Here is a 14,817-nt window from a genome sequence, read left to right on the forward strand (position 1 = left end):
CGTATACGGTTGCGTTGAGCGGCGTCATTGAACACAACAATCACCGACGTCATCTCCCTTCGTTTCTCGGAAAAGTGGCCTTGCTCAGCCAGCAAAAACTTGGCAGGTGAAATAGAAATGCCCTCCCCCCCCCCCCCCCCCCCCCCCACTCACGTCGGCTACTCGCTCCACCGCAAAGTTCTTAAGTTCAAAAACGCGTTGGCGACGGGCACTATCAGAGCGTCCGCTTGAAAATTGAAATTACATATAAAAACTAAAGAAAAGCAACACAAAGTTTCTACCCATCTTGAGCAAAATTAAAAGGCGTGAAACTTGGGACAGAAATCTGAATTTTGCGCCCACGGAATACGACGGCAGTTTTTAGCCAGCGCGCCGACTGTTGCGTAAAAAGGGCCTTTGCGCAGAAAAGAAACGTAAAGCAAGCTTGGAACAGCATCTCGTTTTCGGTGTTCCCCATGAGACAGCGGTTCCTTAAAAGACGGCACTTCAAGGTCTGCACAAGAGCAAGCGATCTCCCGCACACTTTCTGAGAAAGAGAGCATCTGCTGCAAACGGCGTCATCGAAGTACCTGGCAAACGCATCAACGAGACGAAAATGGAGAACGGGCCGACAAAAAAACTGGCCACACAAACTCACCGAAAGCACCGCAGCCAAGGCGATCTAAGTGAACTCGAAAGTTTTATATCCAAGACGACTTTGAGAGATTACGAGGCGAGTGCATCCGTGTCTTCGACTAGTCGTAGTAGCAGTCATTTGAAGCTAAGCTTTACACAGGGTGTAATACTACACAGCACGCTTGTTGTCATCGCTGTCACCGAAGATCCCGGAGAGTAGCCGTTGCTCGTAGTGCAATGAAGGAAGCAGGCACATCGTAGCGTGTTCGCCCCTGCTTCTTCCGTGCAGGCGCGATCACTTTTGGCAGATTACTTCGTTGCTCGTCGGCGTTGGTCGATGTTCGAAGCACTCGGCAACTCTAGCAGCCCCGCCGATGTTCACAAGCATCCGGAGGAACGCTTCACGGACGCTCTGTCGCCCGGCGCACGCAAAGGCAGCGCAAACTGCCACTCCAGCGCCGCTTGCCGCTGCTACTGCGCGGACTGCGCTTCGTGCGCTCCCAAACAGCAGTGCCACAAAAAATAAAAAAAATAAAAAATAAAACAAGCGTATGGAAATGATAGCAGCCAGCGAGCGGGTAAACGCGAGGCCGTTGATGCGGAGGCTAGACACCTGACCCACCTGACATGAAAAACCTCCGGCGGAACTTACGTCAGATTTATTTACACGCTCGCAAATATACAATTTTAAAGGTAAAACCGTGTCTAACTTATTCACATAATCATATAAATCCACGAAAATCAAAGTGTTGATTTTATCCTGCAATCTTGTGCTTTACCTTTAGATATTTTACACACATTTTCACTTATTACGGGCATCGGCAGCGGTAAGGACATCAACAAGACGGCGAATTACAGACAGTACAGCTGGTACAAGGTATGTCAACTTTGATGTATGAACAGTGTAATTAGTTTGCTGTAGCGACTTAATAATTACTCAAATCCGTCGACCACAGATGTTGGGTTGAGTGGTGTGACTGCTACTGTTGAACAAGCCCGTACGCCACCAGCGATAACAAGTTATGGCTGACTACAGCTTGGTGCGTCGCGGGAAACTTGTGTTGAAGGGCCGCACAACTAAGTGAGTAGGACACCTTTGACTATCATGATTGTGTTGCTTAAGGTGGGGGGGGGGGGGGGAGGTGCTTGATTGTAATTTAGTTGATTGAGAAATGGCGCGTGTAGTATTGCAACACATAGTGCAACACACGTGAAGTACAGGTTGCTTCAAGAGAATCGGATGGGGTTACGCATGTTTATGCAGGTGTGCAAGCTATTTGGAATCCGAATTTTAGAGGGCGGCTGTGCTTATATAAAGCTTGATCCGTGAAATTGACCGATTCCAAAATTGTGAGCGCCAGCTGCAGGGAAAACGAAGAACCTCGAACCACGCCGCTTGATTGGAAAATAAGGTCGACGCTAGCGTGCAGTCCGTGCTCCGCGTATCGATACGACCCGCTTTCTGCGTTGTTTCAGTGCTTTATTAAATTGGTTTCAATCAGTGCGCGAGTAATTATTGAAGAAGACAATATATACCTCTCCAGTTTGCGCATACGCGACTTCTCGAAGTGCTCCAAAACGAACGACGGCGTTTATCTGCCCTCGAACACTTCGATCGTTCGTCAGGCGCATCGAGGCTGGGCGCTACTTGACAAAGGCTACGTGGCAATTCAAATTATAAGCTTCCCCACAGCTGATTCAGAAGGTGGACTGCTTGGTACGAGCGGCATGTAAGCTGTCCACGAGACGGGCAGTGTGTACGTGGTGTTGTGTTGGCAGCTCCTGTACAGTTTTTACATAACACGATGTGTTATATACAGCCAAGCAACAATGTTTAGATACTCTTAGAATTTGTTAAAGTAATGTCAAAAATTTCTTTACTCAGATCATTAGGTACTGTATTACAATAACACATTTTTGTTGCTTGTAAGTTTCAGGTCATGTTAACTTTTAAGAGGAAATGCTAGTGGAGCACATTGTTGCACAGCGATGACATGCTTGTGTCACAATCAAATACTGTTGACCGCGCGATCTAGTGCGTCGGCTTCCTAAAATAACTCGTGTGCTGCATTTCCTTACATTATAATATAATAGCAGTGTGGCTGCATGCAACTCAAAGCAGCGCACAGTGCAAAATCGCGTGCACACAAAAAAAAAAAAAAAAAGGAAGAGGAAGAAGAGGGGGCGGTTCGGCTCATGCCGTCCTCTTAGTGTGCATACCAAGGAAATGTATGAAACAAGGCCAGCGATGGCACATACGTTAAAACATGCAGAATATGAGCGGCGGATGACAAGCTAGCTGACGTGACAACGAACCACGTTCACGTCGGCAAGTCTACCTGTTGTAGGCCTCATGCAAGCACCTGCGGTAACCAAACAGGCAACCAAACTAGTGACTGCCCCCAGAAGGATGCGGAGCTGAGCCAACTCAAATGAATACTCTGGAGTGATCCTACACTCCTTTCACAGTCCCTATTATAGTTGGCGTAACATCGTGACCCACAGGGCAGCAATACAAATTTCCTTCACAGCACGTTTTTCTACTCAAGTTTGTAGGGCCTTTGCCTTTTCACACAGCCGATGTGCCGCCGTACAGCAGCCTCGCCTGGACGCTTGCTGTACGTGAACATGCCGGCACCTATATACTCCGGATGATTCATCAGCTTCGACGGCCGGCCTATGTTTGACAGAGGGCGGTTACGACACGATCGTGACTAGATTTATTTATTTATTTTTTTAAAGAAAGTTTGCCGGTGATGAAGTGCGACCCGCAGGTTCGAGAATGCTCTGTTGGCTGCCACAATGAGCCGTCCCAGTTTGCATGTCTCACTGTAGATATCCACAGAGCCCTCTTAGCATACTATCTTGCAGATGGAAATCGGAAGAAGCTCTTACGTTTCCGTAGTAGCAGTTCTTGCACCCGAAGGCGGCACAATTAATCGGCATACTCGAAAAAAAAAACCACGAGCGCAGCCACCAGCATTTCCGCAGCAACAACATCCGGAGTAATCGCGTTGCCCTTCGTTGTTTTCCAACCAAGTCTAATTACGATAGCCACCGCAAGGGGGACTCACGCCGCGCCAGTTTGGCGCATGCACAGGAAGATTTTTGGAATTGGTCAATTCTCACGCTAGTTGATATCTCTGGAGTCTTGCAGGAAGCACAAGAGTAAGAGCAAGTCGAAGCAGAGTTCCAGTGGCGGTGATGAAAGGCTGGAAAGTCAGGACACAGTCAGCCACGGTACTGTTTTACGCAACCTAAGGCACATGCCGAACTGTGTATAACTGTTCTGCATGCTGTGCATTTCGTCTCAGGAGGCTGGTGGGAGCTGAAAGCGTTCGAAGAGTACACGGGTCCTATAGCCATCGAGTTCACTCCGTACTGCTATGTGTCGTCACAGGATAATGGCTTGTTTGTACTCGGCGGGCCGCACCCACTTGGTAAGCAGCAGTCGCAGCGTACCCTATCCTTGCGATTCACTTCCGAGACGTCTCGCCTTGCGCCCGTCTACCTTGTGTGTGCGATGGATCAAAGCCGCAGAGATTTTCTTGTATAATGGTGGCGTTTTGCTTTCCTAGTACGAGGCGTTAAGGGCAGCAATGTAGCGGAGCAAAGTTTTTGCATTATAATGTTTATTATAAGTTATAAAGTGATGTCATACATGCGCACGTCTTTTACCCTTCTTCTAGGCGAGGGCCCATTTCCAGAAGAGATTCTGACGGCTGTCAAGCTGTCGGATACAAAGATAGCCCTTAAATCTGGCTACGGGAAGTACCTTTCTGTCCAGCCAGATGGCACAGTCGTCGGACGGTCAGATGCCATAGGCCCACTTGAACAGTGGGAACCTGTCTTCCAAGATGTGAGTGTCATAGAAACCTAAACTAAGAGATTACTTGCGCTGACAAGCGCTGTGGTTGCTGTTCCAGGGTAAAGTGGCTCTTCTTGCCAGCAACAGCTGCTTCCTCACAGTGGTTGATGGTACAGATATAAAGGCCACCTGCCGTTCAGCAGGCAGCGATGAAATGATTAAGGTAAGCACCTAAAGTGCTGCCTACCCCCCCTTTTTTTCTATGTTTCTGCTCTTCAGAAGGTGTCGAGCAAATTTAATGTTGAATTCCAATGGCGGAGTCGGAGCAAGTTTGTTCCGATGACAGAGTGAGGGCTGGAGTAAGGTGTTTCAATAAGAGAGTCGGAGGGGATTCAGAGCGGGAGTCACTCCGTGGAGCAGACAAAGATGCTCCGCCAAAATCGGCGGAGTGGACCGGAACTCTGTGTGACATATTTTATTTACCACATTGGTCTGCTGGGAGGTGTCACCGGTCATGACTCGCGAGGAAGCAAAAGCTGCTGCACGCTTGGTGAGATATCCATTCCACACTTTTAAAAAAACAACGGGTGAACGGCGCTGAAGAGACAACTGACCGCTGTGGCGGTGCTCGGAGCAAACAGCGGAAGGAAATGACAACACGCGAGGTACCCTGGGTAACTCGGTGATAGAACTTCAGCTTCTGCCTTGCTCGGGTGGCGCAGGTTGTGTTCCACTCGCGGATTTGGAGGCGTTGCTCTACACCAGAGTCGAGTTCTCGCTCACGGAGTCTGTCAGCTGCTCCGCCTCTGCCATTGGAATTCAACATTAGTCAACGCAGCCAGCAGTCAAATAATAGCCTGCAGCGCTGTCTTATACTAACAGGTGCGTGCTGTGGCTAAAGCAGACACTTCAAAGGAGAAAGATGTTCCCGAAGAAGAAAGAGGGTCCTTGGGAGAATGTGAAGTAAATTATGTGTAAGTATGAACTGCACACATTATACACTTCCTAATATGTGTTGCAGACACTGGGAAAATTCAGTAAGTTTGCGTTTCCCACTTTGCAGTGAATATTGTTTCCTATCAAAAGCAATGTTACTTGAAATGCAAGACTGCATGTAGCGTCTGTACGGTGCTGTTCAGAGCAAGTTTTTTGCACACATTTCACAAGCTTAGATTTTAATGCAATGTATTCTTTGTCAGCATAGTTACTGCAGCCAGAGTCCAGACTGCCCATTACAAAAGTCACATATAAAGGGCAGACACAAGAAATTTGGGTTTCCTTTGTCATCTGTTAATTATCTAGTGCTCTCCAGTGTTGTGCATCAATTCTTCTTTTTTTCAGTAGACTCAAGCACACTAGAATTCTATTCTCGGATAACAGAATAGGCAGACATTATTACCTGCAGCTCTGGCCAAATTCAATTGCTTTATTATGACCTCCCACATTTTTTCGACGTCTGCGCAGTGACACCAAAGCAAGGGTAGTAATTGCATTTATGTAGAGGGTGCAACTTTCCGAAATGGTGAACAACCACTGTGGCAGATGTCTGGTGGTACCATCTTTCCTTTAGCGCGTATCAGTGCTCTGTAAAGAACCAGACAATCGGCCGTCTGCCGGAATGCCTGTTTACTTCTCTCCAAGTGCGCCCACCTCTTTGTCTTCATGATCTGTTACCCTTGGCCATGCTACGACTTGACATGCTGCCGAAGATGGTTCTGGCGGTGGTGAGAACCATAGTCGTCAAGACTGGGAAATGGAATTTTCGTCGTTGAGTCGTCCAATGCATGTGCAACCAGCTCCTCTGGCGGACGGCACTGAGTGCTGCGTTCTGGCCACCGGTCTCGGACACGATTAGCCCATTGCTGTTGGGAAAATGCAGCAGGAGGCCCTTGACGTCAAAGCTGTTTGTAGCACTGAACATGGCTGGTCGCATTGTTCGTGGTTGGTTGCAATGCGTTCGGGTTGTCTACGACGTAGCTTCTTCAAAGAGGAGGTGAGCATCTGTGCTAGTACGCAATGCAACTTTCGCTTTTGCAGAGTTGCTGCTGACAGAGCAAGGTTCCTCAAGGTCCTCGAACCGGTAGATCTTGTTATCGCGCCGCGTGATGCCTCGCTGTCCTGGTCACTGTTCTTACCATCTGCAGGAGAAGACTGGTGCTCAATGTGCATTGTGAAAAGCATATGGTAGGAAGATTTGGGCCGCATGGGCAGGTCATCAATGATGATGACCTCAGACCCGCTGAGGTCTTCAGTAATGGCGATCAGAGCCATGTTGGTCTCCCTGGCTCCCTTCAGCGAGACATAAACTTCTCTTGCATTCAGCCAATGACTGCTGTGAAGTCCGGAGGTGTGGGTCTAGAAGCATGGCCTTCTTAGGATCTGCAGACATATCGGTGTTGTCCTGAAGTGTTAGCACTCCATCATCAGAGCTTGACAACCCATTGCATGCAGTTGAGCTGTCCAAGGTTGATGGCGGGATACTAGGCGATAGCAATCAGAAGCCGCGAGCTCGAAAGTGGAGAGGCCCGCAATGTCCACGGGGAAAGATGGCCAGTGCTCACGACCACGAACTTCACTTCCAGAGGCTGTCATTCTGGGCTGAACATAGCTTTTAGAAATCCGGAGGCCATCTGGCGGTAGCAGTGGTTCACCAGGCATTTCCCACACTCTTATATTACGGATAAAAGCTGTCAATAAAGAGTGAAAGTTCTTCATGCTCCTATGGCAACAACTACGTTACTGTGTCTGGGAATGTGTTGCTGCTGCTGTAGACAATTGGCTTCCACGTATATAGAAGTGATTGGGCAAACATTGTAGAAATGTATAGTGGGCTAGGACTACATGTACAGCTATGTACTGCTTAGGCTGTTAGAAGCTTTGAAGGCTTTTGTCGTGTTGTGTGGGTTCTCATAACACCAACATACTCTGATCTGTTGTTCTTACACAGATGACTGCATTGATCTTTTTGCTTTCAGGAAAAAGTTCCAAAGCTTCCAAGATAGAAGACTTAGAGTGAGTCAGCAAGACAGAAAGGACCTGAAGAAAGCCAGAATAGAGGGGACTTTCCATGAAGCTTTGTTGGATCGACGGTCCAAAATGAAATCAGACAAGTTTTGTAAATAATTTGAGAGCATGATGTGTGCAGTGGGCAGTGGTAGCAGATGCTGAACTACCCAAGTCTTAATGACACCGAAAATATATTCTGTAAGAACTTCATTTTCTTTAACTGCAGAAAGCTGTTGATACTAAAAAATAAAATACAGGTTAAACCTTTGTCTTTTAGTAAACATTACGTGCCAACACAGCAAAGTACAGCACCGGTGACGTGTTCTGTGTCTCTTTGCAATTGTGCCTTCACGCTACATTATGTCGGTAATCAATGTGGCATCGCAAATTTCTGGTATTCAGGCGATTGTGGCACAGTAGAAAAATACTTCAAACTGTATTACCGTATTTGCACGAGTCTAACATGCACTTTTTTTAATCAAAGGTGCGTTCAAATTTGCATGCATGTTACAATCGCAACAGATTCCACTAAAAAACAAAGCCGATTCTTGCTAAAAAAAGTTCAATGCAAGGAAGCTATCCACACTGATGTAAAGAAAGCAACGCTCTTGTGCGTGGAATGCCCCGTTGCAGACAGTGGTTGTGCGAGCCTTCAAGAAGTGTGGCATTTCTAATGCATTAAGTGGGACTAGAAATGACTTTCTCTGCTCAGTAGACAGTGAAAAGGAGGTGTCGTTAGACTCCAATAGCAACTAGCTGCTAAAATTCAGCTGTGTGCGTCTGTATGTTCCATAAAATCATTTCAACATGGTATGCGTCGACTCAGGTTTCATTACTTGATGTACAGGGTAGAATCGGCAGTTATTTTTTCTTTCATATTTGGGCGGTATTATAACTGCACGAAGGTATCGTTCAAATATGGTAGTCAATTTTTGGCACCTTTAGAAGACAGTGTAGTCAATCTTTACCAATAATACCTTAGTAACTTGCTATACGCTGATGATATTGCCTTGCTTAGTAACTCAGGGGACCAACTGCAATGCATGCTCACTGACCTGGAGAGGCAAAGCCGAAGGGTGGGTCTAAAGATTAATCTGCAGAAAACTAATGTTGAACAGTCTTGGAAGAGAACAGCAGTTTACGATAGGTAGTGAGGCACTGGAAGTGGTAAGAGAATACATCTACTTAGGACAGGTAGTGACTGCGAATCCGGATCATGAGACTGAAATAATCAGAAGAATAAGAATGGGCTGGGGTGCGTTTGGCAGGCATTCTCAGATCATGAACAGCAGGTTGCCATTATCCCTCAAGAGAAAAGTTTATAACTGTGTCTTGCCAGTACTCACGTACGAGGCAGAAACCTGGAGGCTTACGAAAAGGGTTCTACTTAAATTGAGGACGACGCAACGAGCTATGGAAAGAAGAATGATAGGTGTAACGTTAAGGGATAAGAAAAGAGCAGATTCGGTGAGGGAACAAACGCGAGTTAATGATATCTTAGTTGAAATCAAGAAAAAGAAATGGGGCATGGGCAGGACACGTAATGAGGAGGGAAGATAACCGATGGTCATTAAGACTTACGGAATGGATTCCAAGGGAAGGGAAGCGTAGCAGAGGGCAGCAGAAAGTTAGGTGGGCGGATGAGATTAAGTTTGCTGGGACAACATGGCCACAATTAGCACATGACCGGGGTAGCTGGAGAAGTATGGGAGAGGCTTTTGCCCTGCAGTGGGCGTAACCAGGCTGATGATGATGATGAATCTTTACCAATGAAAAATTAACTGGATTCGAACAGTTGCTGTCAGAATCCACGTCATCACAGCAATTTGGTGCGAGAACTGTATGCGGTGGCACCACCAATCTTTTGTTTCTGAATCCTTTTTGGCTTAAAGACCTTGCACATGCGATTTACTAATACAGCTCCACATAGTTTCTTTTTCGAAGTGCAGACAAGGATCTGTCCACATCACCGCCCAACAGGCTCCTTTTCCCATAAAAGCAAAATAAAACAAGCCCGTCTGGACACTTCCTGAAACAAAGGCTGTGGTACAGCTGCAGTGACCTGCTTTTGGACTTGTTCAGATTATTTTTCTACAGTTAGGTCAACATGTATTGCTTGTAAAACTGCACAAGGTCAGGCATATAGTTAACCTTTATGAGTGATTTTCAACTACTGTATTTTCAGCATATAACCCAGATAAATGATTGAGAGCAAGAATGCTAAAATATTTCAAAGTCTTGTGGATGCGCGACTCTTTCACATCGTACCTTCGGCCAATGGCTCTGTTCCTTGCCTCTTCAGCGACACTGATCATCTCATGCTACGCTGTAAAGGATCGCCGCAAGTACAGCTCTTGTTATCAGAGTTCTGGTTTGCTGGCGCGGCATGCATTATTTGTTAACAGTGAAAATAGAAAATGGCAATTTGAAAAGATGAAAACAGGCAATCATAAAAGTGGGGCTGATGCTCCATAGTATGTAACTAAACTTTAGATGACGAAGAACATTGCCTTAACGCACAACTTCACATTGGCACCACATGCTGTGAAGCAGCACCTCAGGGCTTCACTGTTACTTTTTTATAATTTTTTATACGTCTTATGTGCAAAAATGTGGTTATTTCATCTTGCGAAAAACAAGCACAGGATTAAGGGTATGAAACGTGACAGTAACTTGATGCAACTGCTTGGCAAGGCTGATCAACAGAAGCACAGTAAAATAATCTTAACACAATTTTCCAATAAGCTAATAAGTTCAGGAGTTTTCATAGTAATTTGGTATATTCTCGATCGGAGCACTTCTGATATACTACTATATTTCCAAGTCCTTCAAGTTCGTATTAAGGAGCGCAGTGTGCCTTAAATAAGCTTAACTGCTCAAGGCTTAAATTGAACTTTCCACAGATTGAAATGAAATTGCGGCATTCAACATCCCAAAATTACTTACGAGCTCCAGATGAATTTTGACAATGTGGAGCTCTTCAGCGGGCCCCAAACCACCTTTACATTTCTGAACACATTTTAAACAATCATATGCACTGTGTGCAGAATACTATGACAATCATCTCTGGTGAACATGGCGGTGCTATGCACTACGGGCAAGTCGCAAATTGAAAAAAATTGGCTGTGGCTTAGCTCAGCTAGCCCTGGATATGCAAAGTGAAAGGTTGGTTTAGCCTGGTTAAGTCTTGGTTCCACTTGGTGAACTTGTTGTACCACAGGGAAAGCGCAAGTGCTAGACATGCAGAGACACTGCGAACATGCACAGCGCCGAAGCACAAATGAACAGGGCGCAAACGCAGTCGCTACATTGATTTTGACGGTGTGATGCCTGTTGCATTTCGGACCCTCTCCAGTGAAGCACCTCGCTAAGTGATATTCGTGGGGTGGTCAAACACCGCTTGGCAATGAAGGCTCAAAGCCTCCCGCACAATGCTCAGAGAGGACAGCCCGGCCTTGCTCTCATCCATGGCCAAGCTCGCACTGACTAGGCAAGCGCGGCGCTCCGCTTAGCCAGGCGCGCGGCTAGTCACGTGGTCAGGCGGCAATCCAGCTGCAGAGAGTGCATGCGCCAAGCCGGCGGCGGTGGCGGAGCTCGGTGCGGCGAGTCACGTGAGCAGTTAAGCTTATTTAAGGCACACTGCGCTCCTTAATACGAACTTGAAGGACTTGGAAATATAGTAGTATATCAGAAGTGCTCCGATCGAGAATATACAAAATTACTATGAAAGCTCCTGAACTTATTAGCTTATTGGAAAATTGTGTTAAGATTATTTTACTGTGCTTGTGTTGATCAGCCTTGCCAAGCAGTTGCATCAAGTTACTGTCACGTTTCATACCCTTAATCCTGTGCTTGTTTTTCGCAAGATGAAATAACCACATTTTTGCACATAAGACGTATAAAAAATTATAAGAATGTAACAGTGAAGCCTTGAGGTGCTGCTTCACAGCATGTGGTGCCGATGTGAAGCTGTGCGTTAAGGCAATGTTCTTCGTCATCTAAAGTTTAGTTACATACTGTGGTCAAATGAAGGTCAAACTGCTGGTGACAGTGAAACTTGGCTCGACGCAGTTAGTAAAGGTTTCGCCTTAAAAATGATCTCCAGCTACTCTTCAGGCTTTTCCGGTGCTCTCACATGTAGGACCGGCAGGGTCCTACATGTGGAAATTTGGACCACCTGGTGTTTTTTTAGCGTGCACCTAAAATCTAAGCGATGTGCATATCGGCACTGTCGGAATGCAGCTTGTAATCAAACACATGAACTTGTGCAGCAAAATGCCGTGGCCACTTAGCAGCAGTCTTTCTACAATTCCCAGTGCTCTTCTTATACAACTGCCAGATATCTGAAAGATTTTCACTGTTCATACAAATAGATGTGTACGGTTGTTGGAATAGATGCAACATGCATCAGATTTAAAATAATGGATCAGCATTCACAGGTTAAAGTGCATAATCATGCAATATAGCAGAATATAAGAGCCATGTTGTATACAGCATGAGCATAAGCCCCACTCCATAAATGTGGGTGTGTTTTGATTGGAGAACAATGTACGATCTACTTTTAACGTGCACAAAGCATTGTGCACATCAGTGGTATAACCATATAGCTAGTTGCTGTTGAATAAGCCATCTCTGTGTAGTGTCCTTGTGGATCATATTAATTTTTTTGTCTTGTGCTATAGTCACTGGTCCAAGAAGAGCACTAGTTGTAGTTGCTGCAGCGATTTCATTTTCTACACAACATAAACAGTAACAAGTAAAAGGCTAGGTGTTGCAGCTGGTAATGTATATTTGCATGTTCAAATGTTTATTCCTTTAAAATTTCAGTCTCAATACAGCATACTTTTTCGGAAGAGCAGCAGCACCTGCTAAAAAGTGTACTACACCACCGTAAGGTATTATAGTCAAAGCAAATGCTCAGAAAGTTCGATCTACGGAATGTGCTCCTTTCAGAGTTTATTTGTAGGGCCTTGCTATGGTAAATTGCTAAATGTAGCCGCGCGCTTTGCAATCCAAACCTAACAAGGCCACCTGAATTACCGGCAGTCTGACAGGAAAACGACCTCGTGGCTGCAACGGCGCAACTAAAGACAAGAACCAAGAAAAAATAGGGGACACCATGTGAGCACTTGTCCTTGTATGCGCTGTCGCAGCCACAAGCTTATACCAACTCGCCCAATTCTCCGTCCTGAAAATGCCCTGCTACATACTTGGCCAGCTGACGAATGCAAGTTGACTCGCTTAAGGTGCTTTCGTGCTGCTTCCCACCTCATACAAAAAGCACACTCCATATGCCCACACACACACACTCTATAAAAAGAACTGCCCTCCCAATAAAACGAGAGGCTTGCACAGGCAGACTACGCCAATCAGGAACACCCTTAGGTACAGTGGCAGACAAGAGGGCACAATACAGCAGCGCTTGAAGAACATGATATGCCACACTTGATGACTATCTTTGCTGGGATGTGGCGCATTTGCCAACTAGAGCTCTAGTTAAGGGGGGAAATGTCCAGAGGATTTTTTCTTTCTGAAAATGTGGGGACATCGGGAAAACAAAGATATCAAATGAAGAATAAAGAAATTTCATTGTGGGAACCACATTGGGGCAGGAGGGTGGGGGGGGGGGGGAATAGGGAGTGTACGTTTCCCGGGGAAAAAAGAAAAAACTCAAAAGCAACTCGCAGGCACATGTACAGATCAGAGCGAGCAATTGTTCACAGTTGGCACTGCCTTTGGCCACAATGGCAACGAAATTGCTGGAGAAGTCTCTGCTCTCGACGGAAGATGCGCTGTGCATGCAAGCAAGCTGTGTGCTGCTCATCTCCAACACGAATAAATAGACAAGAACGACCATGAAAAAAGATGAAAAAAAAAAGACAACCCATTTCGTGACAACTGCAGCACATGCTGACTCCATCAAAAGCGCCTCCTTCTCAACCTAAATGCACTCTCTCAAGCTTTGTCTCATTGAAACCAAAATTAACCTGCAAGACAAAATAATAAAATTGTCGCATTAAAATGTCCATACGGTAAGCACACAACAAAATTTTGCAGGTGTCCAGCACAGAGGTAGTGTGTATGGTTCCTAAATAAAGAAAAAAAGCCGGTTAGGCAAGACGAGAGGGTGACAAAGGCTGAAGCTGTTCATTAAAACAATTTTGGCCCTCTTGACATGGAGTGCTATACTCTTGCAGCAGAAACCGGGAGTGCAAAAGAGGAAAGAGGCCGAGGTGCGGGGCACCGACCGAGTGCTCCACTTGTTTGGGAAGGGGTACTCCAGGAGAGAGACGAGGATGAGGCAGAGGGCAAGCTCCCCTCAGCTGCATGAGGCGGCACCAAATGAGGGAAGGCTACTGTTCTCGGCTGTGTGCGGGGCACGATGTAGGTGGGGGTACCTGGCACGCAGCCACTCGACAAACTCATCCAGAAGCACTGGCCCTGCATAGAAAACAAAGCCACCAGGATTGCATGTTAAAACTCTTTGTGCATACAGTCTGTGATGAGTCAAGGATTTGGTACAAGCACCTCACACAAAAATTGAGTTGTTCTTGACCTTGAAATGGCTACGGAATTTAGCAAGAACAGGGGATGGGAAAAAATTGGACATTTCAACAGAAGCAGCTGTGAAATAGTACCAATACAGTGGAGCCTTGTTATAACTAATATTCATTACAAATGTACACTGATATCGGTGGAAATATCAATTTGGAACACCTGTTGTTGGGTTGACATGGTGATATATGTGGCGCGCGCGCGCGCGCGCACACACACACACACACAAAAACGTGAATTACCAATGAACTTTACAACAGTGTTTCAACCATGCAATTCATGTGATCGTACATGATCGGGACGCTTGCCATCAGTTGGCGGCCAGCCAAGCCATTGGCCAAAATGTGCATGCACGTTCAGAATACGCCGTTTCAAGTTCTTTTTGCTGCTACGCAGTGCAGTCCACTTATAGTGACATCAAAAAGAATGAAAAATTTTATTGTCATAACTGATCGCTATATCTGGACTGTCATAAAAAAAATGCTGCTGAACATACCTTTGTAGTTCCGAACCCAAATTTGCTACTTGCGCTAAAGGGTAGGTGTTCTAAAAGTAGGCTGTGAGAAAAACATTTATTTTTATGTCTATACAGTGTTTCAATCATTACGCGTACCGAAATAGTCAGAAATACAGTCGACTCGTTACAATGGACCCTGACAATCCAACAAAAAACATCAGTTTTATCCAAAGTCCGTAACATCCGAAATGCCTTGCTTCCAAAATTTTTGTCGTGGTGTATAACAACTTCACTGCAAAGAGTAAGTGACGAACGTCCAAAGTAAAATAATAGTAACAATTTAAAAAAAATGAAGGGTTGCCGTTATGCCCGAAAG

General features: G+C 45.8%; 3 protein-coding genes across 5 annotated transcripts in view; 1 reads left to right on the forward strand and 2 right to left on the reverse strand.

Moving 5' to 3' along the window:
- The window catches only part of LOC142578692 (phospholipid-transporting ATPase VA-like), a 212,322-nt gene extending 211,077 nt beyond the window's left edge, over positions 1-1,245 (reverse strand). For both annotated transcript variants that reach the window (XM_075688181.1, XM_075688180.1), the window contains exon 1: positions 638-1,245. The gene's annotated coding sequence lies outside the window, so the exon portion shown is untranslated. The remainder of the gene's footprint in view (positions 1-637) is intronic.
- Positions 1,246-1,394: 149 nt separating this feature from the next.
- On the forward strand, positions 1,395-7,696 carry FRG1 (FSHD region gene 1). The gene is made up of 8 exons (XM_075688182.1): positions 1,395-1,492; positions 1,572-1,696; positions 3,773-3,855; positions 3,930-4,055; positions 4,305-4,474; positions 4,542-4,646; positions 5,306-5,397; positions 7,399-7,696. Exons 2-8 carry the CDS (start codon positions 1,638-1,640, stop codon positions 7,544-7,546), a joined length of 783 nt encoding a protein of 260 aa, XP_075544297.1. The 5' UTR covers positions 1,395-1,492; positions 1,572-1,637; the 3' UTR covers positions 7,547-7,696.
- A 4,519-nt stretch (positions 7,697-12,215) lies between these two features.
- The window catches only part of SCCRO4 (DCN1-like protein SCCRO4), a 71,200-nt gene continuing 68,598 nt past the window's right edge, over positions 12,216-14,817 (reverse strand). For both annotated transcript variants that reach the window (XM_075688183.1, XM_075688184.1), the window contains exon 10: positions 12,216-13,870. In XM_075688183.1, coding sequence (XP_075544298.1) covers positions 13,749-13,870 — 122 coding nt within the window. In that variant the 3' untranslated portion in view covers positions 12,216-13,748. The remainder of the gene's footprint in view (positions 13,871-14,817) is intronic.

Source organism: Dermacentor variabilis, chromosome 4 (assembly GCF_050947875.1).
Source record: "Dermacentor variabilis isolate Ectoservices chromosome 4, ASM5094787v1, whole genome shotgun sequence".
NCBI lineage: Eukaryota > Metazoa > Arthropoda > Arachnida > Ixodida > Ixodidae > Dermacentor > Dermacentor variabilis.

Coding starts and splice junctions, on each gene's coding strand:
- FRG1 (XM_075688182.1), top strand. CDS start 1,638: ATGGCTGACTACAGCTTGGTGCGTCGCGGGAAACTTGTGTTGAAGGGC. Junction 1,697..3,772: donor TTGAAGGGCCGCACAACTAA/GTGAGTAGGACA, acceptor GGAGTCTTGCAG/GAAGCACAAGAGTAAGAGCA. Junction 3,856..3,929: donor TCAGGACACAGTCAGCCACG/GTACTGTTTTAC, acceptor ATTTCGTCTCAG/GAGGCTGGTGGGAGCTGAAA.